The 16,954-nt window shown below is 41.7% G+C and overlaps 2 protein-coding genes across 2 annotated transcripts; one reads left to right on the top strand and one right to left on the bottom strand.

Moving 5' to 3' along the window:
• The first annotated feature begins 596 nt into the window (after positions 1-596).
• On the top strand, positions 597-4,502 carry coq10a (coenzyme Q10A). Its single transcript, XM_079178658.1, has 5 exons — positions 597-1,196; positions 1,932-2,081; positions 2,175-2,367; positions 2,585-2,686; positions 3,112-4,502. The coding sequence occupies exons 1-5, from the start codon at positions 1,060-1,062 to the stop codon at positions 3,277-3,279; spliced, it is 750 nt and encodes a 249-aa protein (XP_079034784.1). The 5' UTR covers positions 597-1,059; the 3' UTR covers positions 3,280-4,502.
• Positions 4,503-6,009: 1,507 nt separating this feature from the next.
• cs (citrate synthase) lies at positions 6,010-15,887 on the bottom strand. The gene is made up of 11 exons (XM_079178647.1): positions 15,750-15,887; positions 13,031-13,081; positions 12,655-12,762; positions 11,308-11,373; positions 10,831-10,962; positions 9,961-10,149; positions 9,672-9,871; positions 9,002-9,131; positions 8,608-8,709; positions 8,129-8,338; positions 6,010-8,011 (listed from the first exon to the last, which is right to left on the bottom strand). The coding sequence occupies exons 1-11, from the start codon at positions 15,798-15,800 to the stop codon at positions 7,841-7,843; spliced, it is 1,410 nt and encodes a 469-aa protein (XP_079034773.1). The 5' UTR covers positions 15,801-15,887; the 3' UTR covers positions 6,010-7,840.
• Between the last annotated feature and the right edge of the window lie 1,067 nt (positions 15,888-16,954).

Genomic DNA, 16,954 nt, shown 5'->3' with positions numbered 1-16,954 from the left:
TATAATAATAATAATGATAACATTATTATTATAAAAACATTGTTATCATAATATTATTAATAATATTTTAAAATGTAAGAACTTTTTTGAAAATGTTCCTTAATTTAGAAGTTGCTGCATCAGGTAAAATTAATAGTAAACTGACTCTTTTATTGAGATAGATAGATAGACAGATAGATAGATAGATAACGTATTAATCCTGCAAGGGGGAATTTGTTCGCCACAGCATCATTATGATACAGGTAAGCAATCAAAGTAAAAAAACATATATAAAATATAAAAAATATTAAAAATGCACAGTATATACAATGAAATATAATAATTTACATGTTTTTTGTCATTGCTATACAATAGACCCATAACTAAATAAATCAATTTATTGTTTTGAGCTTATATGTTTAAAGTCGTTTGGCTAAACAGAAGACCAGCCCATTAATATTAATATTAATATTAATACTATTATTATCCTTTAGAACAGTGATGAAACTTGTACTCTGAAACTGCACACTCCGGTACAGTAGGTGGCGGTATGCACCTATTCAAGTTGGTTTCGATCCGCCAATCAAATTAGAGAAGAAGAAAAAGAAAAAGAAGAAGAAGAAGAAGAAAAAAGGCACAGCTTGTCCCACCGGCGTTTTAGCCACAAGAAGGTCGTTGGCGGTTGGGCGGTATTTAAACGATATTTAAAACCCAAACTAGCCCAAATAATTTAATTGTATTGCGAGTGTGTGGATCGTAACGTGGAGTGATGCGAGTATTGCCGGGGGAAAAAAAGAGGAACGCGGCTTTAGGTCGCGTTTAGCTCGTCCGGGCTCGTTATGAAACAGTGTTAGCGAACGGTGGCTAACGTTGGCAGCTAACTGACGTTACCGAAACTAACGTTAGTTACGCCGGCAGCTCTAAAAGCGGCAGGAGAGCGTTGTTGAAGTGACTATAACCAACTAGCCAGTATATTCTAGCTAGTTATTCGGGACAGTCAGAATTAGCTACAACTACCCACACGGAAGCAGGGTGTTTGGACTGGATCTTTGAATCCCAGGATCTATCTTCGCTGATTTGATGGCTGCCACGGCCAGTGCCCGGAGGTTGCCCATGGGTGTGCGGACGTTCAGTGACTTTCTCCAGATCGCCTCCGTGGGCTCCCCTCGCTCGTGTCTCACGGGGGTGCAGAGAGGATGCCTGCGACAGAGCATTAGGTAAGCGAGACACGGCGAGTCCTACAAAACAGAGTCAATGACACCGTCTCTTTTTGGACCGACGGGTGTAAGAGAGGGAAGGTTACGAGCTAACTTTATCACTGTTGACGTATTTATGTTATCACTAAAGTATGACGATTCTCCATTAAGGCAATGACTTTAATATCCTGGTAGCTAATGTCACCGTTTATAGTTCATACATATCAAGCGAAAGACGCCTACACTGTTGATGTTGTCGAGTTTGCAAATGTCTATTACAAGATGGTTTGTTTTCCCTAAATAAAGACTATTGTAATTTCTGTAAGTATTATGTAATGTAATACGTACTTGTTTGATACTAAAAACAAACAAAAGTTAGGGTACAACATACTTTATCCGCATTTGACAAAGTTGAATGAGAGCCAGAAGTCACGTGAAGAGAGAGCAACAATTTATTTGAATATATAGATTAAACAGGTTGCCTACTGGAAAATGCATTGCTAAGAGGTCGCCTGAGTGGGTGTCAGATTACAAAGCTTTCTGCTATTCACATAAAAGGCCTCAGAAAACACCAGCACAGTTGCAGCACAGGGACCTTCCACTGCCTCCTGGTTCAGCATATTATGTGTTCTCATTGAGATTAGTATCTAGAAAAAGGGGAACGTAGTGTGCCTTTTATGTTGTGGACTGTGCCTGTGGCACGTTGCACTCTTTCCAGAATGTGACTCACAGAAAAAATATTTCTCTTACCTTTAGGCACTTGTCGTCATGCGGCATTTTGATGACAAGAACTCCCAAAGTGCTTTGCCTTCAAGACTGGGACACCATGACAGCTGTTCCTCAAAACAGAAACTTCATCAGTTTCACCAACAAAAGGAAAGAGTACTCCGAGCGTAGGATACTTGGGTAATTATCCACTATGTGCTAATAACCATCACTTATGTGTTGTTGTTTTTATTCCTCAACCTTGCCATGCTTCTTTTTTTTTTTTGGTCACAGCTTTTCTATGCAGGAAATGCATGATGTGGTCGCCAATATTGACGACTACAAGAACTTTGTGCCGTGGTGTAAGAAGTCCCAGACCATCATGAAAAGAGCGGGCCACTCCAAAGCCCAGCTTGAAGTCGGTTTCCCTCCCGTGGTGGAGAGATACACGTCTATGATCACTTGTGTCCGGCCTCATCTAGTCAAAGTAAGTGCCAGTACCTTCACGGAGTCTCGTCAGTCCTGTGAAGGATTTTATATCTGGTGTTTAACGTGATATCTGTGTATTTGATATTGCTGCAATATGAGTACGTTTTAAATGTCAGCGCCTGGCTGAAAGCGAAGCGGTCTTGAGTAATGTCTGTGATGCCAAATCTCTCATTTCTAATCACAGAATGTCTCCTCTGGGTTGATTTTTTTTTTAGGCAGTGTGTACGGATGGAAAGCTATTCAATCACCTGGAGACGATATGGCGCTTTAGTCCTGGTATTCCTGGTTACCCTCGCACCTGCACCGTAGACTTTTCTGTAAGTAGCCTGCAGCTTGCTTCTTGTGGTGAAAACACTTTATTGATAAAAGTTAGATGAGGAGCTCACTACCGTTCTCAAGTCCATACGGTGAATATGAAGCCTTAGCCAGCGGATAACTAGCTTAACTTTGCATGAAGACTGTAAGCAGAGGGAAAGGGCTAGCCTGCCTAGACATGTCCAAACGGCTCCTTCTGGTTTTTCGTGAGCTGTGGCTTTTCTGGAGACTCCTCTCCGTGGCGAGACACCAAGAAGTCTGCGAGTCGAAGCTTCACATGACTGATATCGCTGAACGAGAAAGCAAATAAAACATATTTTCCATATTGTTGAGCTATTCCTATTCAAACTATTGTATAGTTGCCATATTTTATGACTTGTCTACTCTGTCATATCCTAAAGAGATTTTTGTTCTGTATCTTTACCAGATATCCTTTGAGTTCCGCTCTTTGCTGCACTCCCAGTTAGCCACCATGTTCTTCGATGAGGTCGTAAAGCAGAACGTCGCTGCGTTCGAGCGGCGAGCCGGTAAGCTCTACGGCCCAGAGACTCGGATCCCGCGAGAACTGATGTTTCACGAGGTGCATCAGACGTGATCTCAGCAGCCGTCTGTTCTCATCTGGCCTTAAACCACACCAACCTTTAGTCCCTTTACCAACACAAACCTGCATGATGCTTCTTAGTCACCCATCCCCTCCCCCCAGCGCCACATAGACATCCTGGCCAACTCTAGTAAGCGTTAACGTTGGAGTTCCTGCCTCAACACACTTTAATTTATCTCCTCTGTGTGTTGAGTCTGTCCACTTAAAGGATGCTTGTTTATCAGAAGGAACCCACCTTTGCTCTCGCTTCCATGGCAGTTACAAGCTGCATTTGTGTAAACGAAACAGTAAATCATTGCAACAACATGATGGTAGACTGGACTATTATTTCAAAAGAAAAGCACAGTGACGCTGAACAAAACCGCCTTTTTTTATTTTTTAGAAAAAGGCACAGACTTTTGCTCTGGACGGGGATCAAGTTTTGTCGTTCACTGTGATCTATTCCACACTGACGTGTCATCGAATCTCAGTGTGTTCACTCTTTAGTTAGCTTCAGCTGCTCAGACCGTACGAGGGAAGCGTAATCTTTGCCTCTCCTTTTACCATTCACATTCATTATCCAAGTATATTGTTTGACTTATAGTTCGTATCCTGGTGCAAGACGATAATTCATTTAATCCCTTTTAATTTATTCACCAGAATTTGCTTATTGTTTTGTTGGGGTTCACATTAATGCGCCATGTTGGGGCGTTGAGTGTTGGGACAATATCATTGAAGTGCAACATTTCGTCATTGGTCCGCTGTGCCCTCGATGCACTTGAGGTTTGGGACATTTTGCTTTAACTTGGACGTTGCTGTGCTGTGAGAATTGTGTTTTTGGGCATTGAGACTTGACCTGCCACTTTTAATGTCTTATTTTACAGCCCCTGAACAAGTAACTAATAGGTGATTAGGGGGGGGGGTCTTAACGCTGCACCAACAAGAGCACCGTATAAACCAGAGAGTGCTGTGAAATACTGCAAATGAGATTACAAATCTAGATCTTATATCTTTTCCAGGTTATCACTAAACGATCATAGCCGTTCTTTTGATGAGCTGAGTTATATAACTGCCGCGTTAACATCAATATGTAAAACGTGCTGTAAACGTTTCCTGAATCCGCTTTTTGTATTTTACAGTTAAAAGAAGGTCACAGGAGGGTGTTACATTTCTATCGTGTACATTGTTGCTTTAAAATATACTCCAGGGCTGCAGAATAAAACATTATCAATCATTGATCCCGGTCTATGCGTTTCATGCTTATTTTCTGGGACGTTCAGCTTTTACATATATACATTATGATGCATTGATCTAAGGAACAGAGGCAAAGTGTGTGTGACTTAAGTTGTGATTTATCTTTCATGTATGAGCAGGCCGTGGCTTTATTCCACGGTGAAGGGCTCCTGAAGTTCATTGATTGTATATCTGCCATTTTTAAGAGTTGACCATGTTGAAGTCAGCGTGACCTTCCTCATAACAGGCACATGCTCCAAGTCTCGTACCCCAATAAAACATTTGAGTATTTTCAAAGCTGTGTTTTGTCCTTAACGCTGACGTGTTGGTAATGGACAGTTAATCAATGCATGAAGAATGTTAATTAAATCAAAATTGTTCTGTGAATCAGACTTAAAAAAGAAAAATCACAGTCCAACTTTTAAAAAGATTGTAAAATGCTACTTTGAGTGTTGTATCTTTATGAATTAATATAGACCAAGTCTATTTAATGCCATATTAGAATTATATTAAAGCATGGAGCTTATGTCAGTAATGTTGCATCTTGTAGGAATGCATTTGAACTCCCTTTTAAGTTTATTTTTTCTAGACATCTTATTTTCAGTATGTTGCCGAAAGATTGAATTTCTTGCCAAGTTTTATTTTTGAAGTTGCCAAAACATTCAAAAAATATTTAAATATAAATCAAAGAGTATAATATGATCACCTCGGCTCTCCACAGTAATAGTAATTGTGTGACTGACCATTGGTCTACCAGTTGCAGTCCAGTATGTATATAAGGATGGAGTTGCTACAATAGAATATATTACCATTTTGCATCCTCTAAAGCGTGCACTTTATTTTCTGTTGCAAGCTTGTGTATCCTTGTAAATACTGTGTATTTCAGAGCTTTATTTAAATAAAAAAGGTGTAATTTGTTCCTGTGTGCAGTTTCATTTTTTAATTTGTAGAGTCAAAGACATTTAGAAGAAGCACTGCTGAACTTCAACACCACAAACAGTGTCAGAGGGCAGACACGGCTCTTCAAAAAGGCAGCTGACCGGCACGAGAAACCAGAGCAGGGTGATGGTATTTGGGACAGTTATTAATAACAGCAAATAGTAGAGCTCGGTGTTCGGAGCTACCTTCTTTCTCAATCATGTCAATTGTAATAAATATATAAAACGCAGGCCTAAACAAACGTATCTGCTCACAGAGGAAGATGCATTACTGAATAAATGAGGGCTAATGGCGTAACAGACGGATTTGTGTCTCTGTGCATTCAAAAGATTGTTTCCAAAATGTTATTGTCTGATGCTGCATGTCTCAGCAGGAGTGACGCAAAGTTTAGAGTAAAATGCACCGTCTACCTTATATTTAGACTTGATGGGCACGACCCTGAACTCTTCAGTGGTTGTGTATGCAGATCAGTTAGAAATAGCACATAATTGGAATCGTCTCCTTGAAGTGAGAGCAAAGGACTTATTTTATAGGCCCCTTTTCTATACTTTAAAGAAAATGAGAAACCCCAAAAACGTTAATAAAAACCTTTATTCTTTTTCTTATTTTTTTTTGTTAGGTTTTCCTCAAGTTTATCTTGCCCTTTTGACACATCCAGCCCCAATCCCAAAGTGTTTCTCTGATGAATCCACCTGCACCCAATGCTCCCAGTTATCACGTACAACCGTTCCTCTACGATCAAAATAACCACGCCTCTCGCACAACCCACAGAGAAAAACAAAACACGCCCGATAAAAGCCAGAAAGAAGATGGTAGCAGAGCAGAGATCCAAACATCAGAGTGACTTACTGACTCACACGGCGAGAGTACTTTGAAAAAGGAAAGGATGCAAGAATTTAAACTGCACAAAAATGGAGTGTTGACAAACCCAGAACTTAAGAGCAAGCTTGACACATTCAAGTGAAACACCTGAAAAACAGCACCGGCTAAGCCCACAGAGCAAGGCAAGAAATCGTGTATATACAAGATAGCTGCAGGTTGTCTCTTTGTTCGTTGTCAGAATGTCACAGTGAGGCTGGACACTACATTGTTGGTAAACTATGGTAATCATTGTGGTCATTACAAGCAAGTGATCGCACAGAGCTCATACATTCAAGCTATACATATATATACCTATGTACACAAAGTATAAATAAAACCACAAAATGAGAACCCAAAGATTATAGTTTTATACATTTTGAACACCAAAGAAAAACTCTGTAAAAGGGACACAATCAACCTGGGGGGGTCCTCGACTACTACAAATTAGGAAATCCAATCAAGCAAGTGCTCATTTTGGAGTAGTTGATGTTTAAAGCGCTCTCTTGTGGGGATAAAGTCAAACATACACTCAAATAAGACGGGATTTATACAAATACAAAGCCCCCCCGATCTCACTTTATTGTATTCAAGCTTGCTCTTAAGGATTTACTACAGGCTGCCGATTACAACACCCTTTGTCTTTACTGTGACTGTACATTCTGTATCCTCCACCAGTCAGGAGAGCTCTTCAGCAGAGAACCATTAAAAAACAGGAAGAAGAAGAAGAATTTCTATATAGTCAAGAGTTATTTTGATCATAGAGGCAATACAGGTCATCGTTAAAAAAAAAAAAAAAAAAGAGAGGGAAACTACAAGTTGGAGAAAAAGGAGGGACCAACGATTTAAAGGGGCAGTATCTTTTAACCAATTTTTATGATTTTTGAATATTTGAACAGCTGGTTTATTTTTATTGGTGAGGACCTTAATTGTGAGCTGGAGTGTTCATAAATGGGAGTGAAACAGATTGATAGACTGGGAGGGACGACATCTGGGAACGTTGCCTAGAAGAAACTAACTGGGGAGCCTGAATTGAAGGAAAAGGGTCTTTTGCTTGTGAATATCCTCTAAAACAAAATTACTGCATTAGCCAAAAAAAAAGGAAAGGTCGAGTCACGTATTTAACTTTAGATCTTTAAACAAATACAAAGGAAGCGTTCATTTACTTCCTTCAATTCCCTTTGGATGCCACTGCCTAGTCATAGTCCAGACCCCGGTGCCCAGTGACAAACACAGGCGCTGCACAGGGGATGCTAGCAGACTTATAACGGTACATTGTTTGAGCCGACTATAGGTTACGTTTATGTGTCTGAAGTTTTGGAGACCTTACGGGAAAACTTGTCTTTTAAACTAAGCGCAAACACTAACTAGCGTAACGGTTAAAAAAAAGGTCCTTCTTTTGTGAAATGACATTAAAAGCGTACTGTCTCTTTGAATCCCTGGGGTTGGAAATGACAGGGGGTCAAACATTTATGTCTGCCTTTTGATGTTTCCACCTCCTCCCCACCCTTCACACTAACCCCCCAGCTCTTCTCCGGGTGGTTCTTCAGCCGGACTTGGCTCCCACCAGTGTCATCAGTCCGTCTGTGCTCATGGACTTGGGGCGCTCCAAGGGGAAGCCCAGGGCTCTACTCCACACCAGCTGAGCCAGCACGCCGAGGGCTCGGGACACGCCGAACAGCACGGTGTAGTAGTTCATCTCGGTCATTCCGTAGTACTGCAGACAGAGGAGAGAGAGAGAGAGAGAGAGAGAGAGAGGGAGTCAGGCCCGTCGGGGGTCTGCGGTTGCCGCCACAGGATGACAGGTGTGCGTGATCTACCACATGTCTCTTACCTGCAGCAGCACTCCGCTGTGGGCGTCCACATTGGGCCAGGGGTTCTTGGCCTTGCCCTGCTCCAGGAGCACGTTGGGCACGATCTTGTACAGCTGGGCCACCATCTTGAACATGGGGTCGTTGGGCAAGTGCTTCAGGGCGAACTCGCGCTGACAGGTGTAACGTGGGTCAGTCTTCCTCAGGACAGCGTGGCCATAGCCTGGCACAACCTACGAAGAGAGACGACAACACTTTCCTCAACTTCTGAACTGTGCAACTCACGACTCATTTTCACTGAACAGAGCCTGAACTGAACGGAACATAGGTTTGTTAGCCGTTAAAGGTGCTGCCACCGTTACTAGCTCCTAAATGTCATGGTTAAACTGTGTAATTAATCATGCGTGCATAACTGAGAGGGGGGGGGGATCCGTACCGATCGTGGATCAACAACAGTATATTACGACACTTCTAGAGTTGGTAGAGGAACTGGTGTCTTTACCCTTCCAGACTTCAGAGTGTTCCAGATGTAATCCCTCATCTTCTCATCAGACACCTCTCCACCCAACTCCTTCTGCAGGGCAGTCAGCCACACCAGTACCTCCTGTGAGATGCAGAATATAATAAACAGTCATTATACACAATGAACATGAATTCCTAATAACAGAATGTACACGATTCAGACTTTTCCTTGATATTATATGAGCTTGTGCTGCATTTCAGTAAGAAATGTGTCTCTCATAATAATACTAAAGATATGTTCAAGTGTCCCAGTAAGACACGAAAACCACGAAACCAAAGCAGCAAAAATGTCCCCTGTGAAGGAAATGCCTGCTGGGAGACTAGATAAACACGGCCTTCAGCAGAGTGAAAACAATGGTTTGCTCGGTACGAACCTGATTAGCGAGGCCATGCAGAGGACCGGCCAGACCGTTCATGGCAGCGCTGAAGGAAAGGTAGGGGTCAGACAGCGCACTGCCCACCAGGTGGCTGGTATGTGCACTGACATTCCCTCCTTCGTGGTCACTGGAATGTTACAAAACAAATATATACATTAAAACTAAAACGAAGTGGCATTTTGTCTTGAGATTAAACTGGCATCCACTACATTTCAACACTGAGTGGAAAACTGTTTTCTATCAAATCACTGATTTTAATGAAAGAGTGTCGATTGTTCTGCTTGGTAGATGCCTAATAAAACTACAGGTTGTGTAAAACAATATCACCCAGTATCTATTACTTAGATAACAGAAGTTGCACCACACAAACTTTGACTGACAGGCCCATGCACGGCATGGCTGAACAAGACCAGTGTAACCTTGATGTAAGGCGCCTTGAGATAAACTGACTCAAGAGTCAAATAACTTGAGTCAAATAACACATTACTTTAGTTTCAAATGTTATTTAAGTAGAATATTAGACAGGCATTTCAGTTGCTTGCTTTACAAAAGCATTATCCAGCCCAACCTGCTGTATTGCCCCCCCCCCCCCTCCCCATGCTCCTCCAACAAAAACCTAGAAAATCAAAGCTCGCTTATAATGTGACAGGTACGCTTGAAGTTGCACCTGTGGATGGTGAGGTAGAGCCTCATCAGCTCAGTGAACTGGGCATCGCTGTAGCCCAGCATGTTGGTGAAGTTGTGGGACCAGTCCAGGTTCGAGTCGATGGCTCCGATGCTGCTGCCTTCGCGGTACAGGTTGCGGTAGATCTTGGCGGCAATGCAGGGCAGCTTGGCGATCAAGTCCATGGAGTCTTCATAGGCAAACTAAGAGAACCAACACAGACGGGATGTACTAAAGCAAACGGCAAACAAGCCACCACACCGGTTTGAGAAGAGATTTCCTGTAAACTCACCTCCCAGTACTTGGACTTGTGGACGCCCTCAGAGTACGCCCGGGCAAAGCCGCTCTCGCTGTTCAGAGCCGTGATGGCGGCACTGAACTGAGACATGGGGTGCAGGTTTGTGGGGAAATTATCCAACATGGTGACGACGTGAGAGGGGAGGGCTGCTCTCTTCGCCCACTCCTTGGACACCCAGCTCACCTGGAGGAACAGGAGCACGCAATATAAAGAGAGTATCCTGAAGTATTCACTCTCTCTGCTCTTTCAACGTCGAGATAAGATAACAATGTGTGCTACATGCACATGTGCATGAATTACATTTTAACGGCAACCACAGAGCCAACGTCGCGGTGCAATGTTTCTATTACAAGTAGAAGGAAAATAGTTTGTTTGGGAGAAAAAAGGGATCCTTATCCTGCAGATGCATTCAAAAACAGAATATCAAAGAGCAAAGGGGTTCAGAGGTGAAAGAGTGAAGGCTTATCAGTTAGGTTACCCTCATATCACTCTTCAAAGACATCGCTGGCAGCAATAAAATACCTATTTAAGAAAGATAATGAAAGTGTCGTGTTCCCCAGCTATAAAACAATCTTTAGTATACACGAGATGATTTTCTAGAGTCATACATAATTGACAAAGTCGTTTAGGCAAGGCAACAGTAATCATGTTGGCACTCACATTATCAAGTTACTGTTTGAACTGATCTAACATCTGTCACCGTCATCTAATATTCATGATTCTGCCGGAATATGTAATTTGGAAAATGCTGAAACATTGGATGGACGGACAGAAGGATGGAGCCAATGAACAGCTGCAGAGTCCTCCCTCATTACAACTCGGGCACGTTTATCTTTGAAGCTCCAGCGCTCGTCTGCCACTCACCTGCTCCTCAGTGGGCGCCTGTCCCGTGACCAGCAGCCAGAAGAGGCCCTCGGGCAGCGGCTCTTCACCTCCTGGAGCTTTAGGCAGCAACTGCTGACACTCCGGAATGCTGTAGCCCCGGAAACGGATGCCCTGTGCATCAATAGAGAGAGAAAAATAAATAAGTGATCCTGAAACGCACCATCAAGTGAGTGATGACAAGCTGCCAACATGAGCTCTAACTCTACCATTGAATATGTTATTCCATGTGGTTGGTAATCTTTTTTTTTTTGGTTAAAATTCTAATAACATCCCGGCAGCAATCAATGAATCAAATGCTCTGACAGCCATTTTTAAAATCCAGGGTACTGTAGTTTTTACAGTTGACAAACCAAGCCTCTAACGAGATATATGGCTCTGCCCCTGAAAGCTCTCAGCTTAATTAAAAAAGAAATAAAGATAAGAGCCTTTGGGGCAGGCTAGAGTATTCAAACTGACCTCATCAGGATCCAACACGGAGGTCTCGTACACCAGGCCCTTCATGCCCCTCATACCTCCATAGATCTGTGGATGAAAACACAAGCATGTTAGTGGCATTACATATTAAAAACCGTCTTGTTATCACCATATATACAGGTGTGTGTTTGCAGTAACAACAGTTATGTAACATTGGACCTTTAAAGCCAAAATCCTCTGAATGAATTCTGTCTTTTACAAATTATTATTTTGTTATCGATTAATTCAACAATTATTTTTTTGACGAGGCAATTAATCTCATGACGAATTTATTTATCATTACAAAGATTATTTTTACATTCGTGATTAGCATAACAATTCAAATACCCCAAATAAACATCTTGTCTAATTAATATTTTAATATTGTATTTCATCATCATCTTAACGAGTGTAAGGAGAATATAGAGCCTATTTGTCAGATGCCTGACTGGACCTCAAATTCAAAGGGATGGCTGTGAAGCATCGACTGTATGTTATAACAACACTTTCTCTGAACTGGAGAATCAGTATACTTATTTAAGTACCTCACTTAAATGGTCACTATCGTAATATGCAGTTAAGATAATCAGTGTGGGGCAAGGGAAATAATCGGAGATTTACACACTAATGAAAGTTTGTTACGTAAGTTTTAGACATTTTCTCACTCTTACGTGGCCGTTAAAGTAAACCAAAAATATCAAACGGCTGACTCACAATGTGGGATGACACGTTAAGTTACTACACCAGCAGTGGTGCAGAAATTACTCAACATGGGGACGATGAAGAAACACTTTTGAGTGACAACAAAAGAAACAAGTTACGCTTGTGGATGTCTTGCTTTGGTCACGACCAACAGAAAACCGGACATGGAGCCGCCTTGACAAAGCGTTCCGTGCGGCTGTGATAAGCCGTGTCCAATTTGGAGAGCTTGCAGAGCACCACATTGTTGGGTCTCCTTCTAAAATACGTCCACACTAATGATGATTGAGTATTTTTGTATCTTGTTTTAAAGGAGGCATGCATGCTTTGACCGGACGCAGTCATTCTTGCGACGTACCGACACGCGCTGTACAAATGGACGTATTTTGGTAATGTGTAAGTATAGCTTCATACTGTGAACTCTGAGGGAGATGACCGATCAGTGATACCTGACACAGTAAATGAGGCTGTGCGGGCCTAGACGGATTAGGTGACGCCAACACGCCCGTGTCTAATCCACATCAGTGTAGTCGGCCTAGATGCTCCTTCCTTCATTGACACAGTGGATCAGAAGAATCTTGGCTTTGTCGTTCTCAGTTTAGTCTGATCCCTTGACACATTTAACCGTCTAACACCTCCAGAGTCACTCACCATGTCAACAGAAACCTGTCCTATGTTGGTTTTGCCATACTGTTGTTTAAAGTTCTTGATCCTCGTTTGTTCTTTCGGGATGAGGTCTGCCAGAACATCCTTCAGATTCTGTAAAAAAAAACACAACGTTCAATAAATCGAGCCGTGGAACGAACATCTTATCTTCAAATAAAACACATTCCTCCAATGTGACCTGGGGTTAATCAAACAGACTTCATGTTTACATTTTAGTAAAATAATATCTGTACATCCACAAAGGTCAGCGTGTTCCATCAATACTCAAGAGAACACAAACAAGTGTCTTACACTACAGCATAATAACCAGGTTATAATATGAAGCAAGCAGACGACCCTGCAGTGAACGTAGTGTACTTACTGTTGTTGTTGCGCTGGCATTTCTGGCAGCCACAAGGAAGACGGTGGCATTCTGCGGAGCGGACGACAAAATAAAAGCACTTTGAGTATTAGTAGCACAATCACAAATCCTAATAAAAAAAAAAGTAAGAGCCACAGCAGCATCTCTAGGCTTCTAACACTCCTCACACATGAACCTAGACAACCTTGTCATAAGACACATATTTTCAGACCACATAGAGGACTACTGTGCTTTTTTTATTGATGGTCCTCCAGCGAACGACATCTATGAACTAAATAAACAAAGACAGACTTTAAAACCAAAACATTTTCTAGTTCTTCAATTTATAATTTCAGATCATTTACGACCACTTACCCTGCAGCACAACCCAATTAAACATGGTAGGGTCTAAATTATAAATCCTTCAATCCTCCCTTACAATGACAAGCGCTTCCTCTCTAAAAATACATCAAGTGTTTAACTATCTCCATTTTGATCCCTTTTGAATTGAGTTGGCTGTTGGTTACTTTCTCCTCCAGTTCATTCAGATTAATTGAGATGAGGTGAATAGGCAGATTAATACTAACATCTGCAACGAGTAAGAGCTGGTGAGGACTACTCTTCACATCCCTCCCATGATGCATAAGGGATTACCCTGAGCATACAACTATTACTCTACTTCTATCAAACATCACAATGTGTGTCAATAAATAAAACCGCAAAGCCACACAATCAGGGCATTTGAATGGACTACCACACATACTAACATGCTGCACTGTGACTTACACATTTTTTTTAGAAACAAACAAGGTCAATTAAGACAATTTATGAGCTAATTTTTCCATGAGTAAGTCAAGTCCGGAAACACATGTTTCCCCATCTAGCTGAGCATTATGGGCCGGCATACATTTGCCAACACAAGCTATGTGTCAGAAAAAAAATGACTCATTAATGACTCATTACACTGAGAGATCAAACATTTTTCTATGATAATTGGTGCTTTGGGTTCTTAAGCCTTGGACTGTTGCTGGAACAAGACTCAGGGATGTACGAGAGATTAAAAAGAAAAACTACTGGCCCTGTTTCTGATTGTGTTTGGAGGCTGGTAATCTCATTGAAAGCTCAGTGGTGAGAAGTTGAGCTTGGTGCTGCTCACCACTGAAACAAGACTCCTCTGTCAGCATGTCAAAATTATCAATGGGGGAAAGGGGGAGGGGTCTGAGCCTCGGACAGGGCACAGCTGGCTCTGCTCACAATGGGATCCCCCTCCTTGTAACCACAACTGGTAAAGGACCAACAAAGGTAGGCTCTTGCGTCAGAGCACACACACACACACACAGTACAAAGCTGAGAGAGAGAGATTATGTAACAGCTCAGGGCCTTAAATATAGAGCAGCAGTTTCACTCAGTCACTCCGACCGTCCTGTCTGGGAGAAAGGTTAGAGCAACTACACTGCTCAGAAGGGTATAAGAGTCAACCCAGAGGCTGTGACTTTAAGTTCTCTTATGTAAACAAAACTGAACAGAAAACCTGGTTGAAGATACTTTGTTGATAGTAAGCAAAAACACAAAACTGGAATCACTTGAGGCAAGAAACCACATTGACACCACCATTCATGCTGCTCTCAGAGCATGAATTACATGACTTTTTTAACATAAATAGTTCAGAAAACAAACATTTTATGGCCAAGAATAATATGCCACTGCAAAACAGATCACTAATAAAACTTCTGAGCAAAGATTACAGCTGATAAGAGAGAAAGGGTGAGTGTTATATCACAGTTATATCTACATATACCTAATTACAAGACTGATAACAGTGACAGGATTAACCCCCCCCCCCCCCCCCCCGTTCAAGGAAGGATACCATTTGATCGTTGAATACTTGCTTTGGGGGGGCTGTAGTGTCATTCGTACAGTGTCAGCAATCTAGGCTGAGAGGTCAGTGAAGTAAAACACTAGATTTCAGTCACTGGAAGGTTACAGTCAGCACGTGGGGGCAACTACCTTTAATCAATGATTGGAAGTGTTTCAGAGGGCTGGCCTAAACATGCAAAGGCTTGTGGTAACATCATGACACGCCATGATCATTATTAAAGCAATATTTTAATCACACGATCAAATACCGACAACTGAGATTATACTCTTAAAAACTGACGTTGGATGTCTGAATCCAGACTAAAACACGTTGTTCCCACAGTGCTGTGGAACTTTTACTTCATTAAATGATGTGACGTTAGATAATTGGCTGAAATGTTAACCTGAAGGTCGACCGGGGGTTGCGTTAGACGAAGTTTAATCCGTATCTGTAGCCGATCAATAATAACAGTTATTTACTTATAACAAAATAAACGGTACGTGCTTGGTCGTGCCCACTTAAAACGGTGTATAAGTCACTAACGTCTGGTTAAATAAACATGTTCAGACAGGCGGTGACGATACCAGGCCAGCACAAGCAGCACGTTAGCTAACCAGAGTTCACAAACAGTACAACATTTACAGCATCCCGATACAAAAACACCAAGAAATTGAGGACACTCCTAAAAACCGTTACGCTGTTTTCACAAGTATTAGCCAAGCTCTTAGTTAACAGCATTTCACAATGTGGTTGGCTAAGCTAGCTAATGATAGCTAGCTTGCCATTTCCTCGCTAGCCCGCTAAACTACGGTTAGCTTCTGTAGATAGCATCAACAACTTTGACTTCTAAAGTGCCATTACGGCCGTTTCAAGTCCTCTTACCTTTGAATTGAGCAGTTTAGGTGCTAACCTACTGACAGTCAGAAAAGACATTGTGTCTGTGTTAATCTGTTATTTCCAATTGCTCTTTAAAACTAAGGAAGCCGCTGCCAGTGCACCACGGAGCTGGTTGAAGGTGCCCCTCCAGAAAGCAGAAGGTTGAATGGGGAATCAGGCCCGTCGTAGCAGCGACGTTGATTGGACGATGGGCTGGCGTAAAGGGATTTGATTGGCTAGGGGGCAGCTGGGTTTACGCTGATTGGATAACGGCCCTTTCCTGTTCTGTGACGATAGGTGCAGATCAGGGTCTATTGGAGAACGAGGTATTATTTAGTCTCTCCACTTATCTATCCAGTTGAGGAAAAATACCGCGATACTGAATACAGTTAATGAAGCAACGACCCTTAACCTGGATAATGTGACAAGGATTCTCCTCCACACTCATCAAGTTTGAGTAGTACCAGTGCTACGTATGTACAGGGGCAATCAGAGGGCATCTTGGATGTGACTCCAATACAATGGACTCTGAGCTTTACCCCTGAAATTGTGGTATCAAGATCAATGAGGAACATTAAGCTGAAGATATGTGGTTGCCTGAATTTAATTATAGGAGAAATATTATGTTATAATGTTCTATATGCCTATGTATGGTGTTTTTGCCAGTTATCATAGGCCACACCTATACCTATGTTATTTATATATTATGTAGTGTGATATTTTCGGCATTCTCACCTAATATCAGTGGCCATTATCTATGTAGGCATTTAAAGCAGTAATGGCTGATAATATTTGCTGTGAATGCCACTTTGCAGAGATCAAAGTCAGTCATTACCAAGTGTTAGCTTATGATAGGATTTCTTTCATAATTATATCCAAATGGCTGTTAGACAGTTATGTTTAGAGAAGGAACCAAACTAGATTTTTACTGTAAAACAAGAAGTTCAAACTTTATTTTCAATGATTGTTGGAAAATAGGAGTAGCCGGTTGTGTAGATTCAAGGGCATTCGTTTTCAAACCTACTGCATGCAGATTACCAGTATGGTTCGGTTGACAGTTTAATGGTCAAGACTCCGGTCAACTTCTTTTGTGGACTGTAAGGTAATGGCTCAACAAATTGTTCAAAGAAATAATTTTATTCTGCAATACACGAGAAATATTTAAAATGCTAAGATGTACCAAAACAGAAACATACCCTACTTCCAAATAC

This window comes from Pholis gunnellus (genome assembly GCF_910591455.1).
Source record: "Pholis gunnellus genome assembly, chromosome: 2".
NCBI lineage: Eukaryota > Metazoa > Chordata > Actinopteri > Perciformes > Pholidae > Pholis > Pholis gunnellus.
The sequence above is the reverse complement of the archived record's forward strand: the minus strand, read 5'-3'. Positions and strand labels throughout refer to the sequence as shown.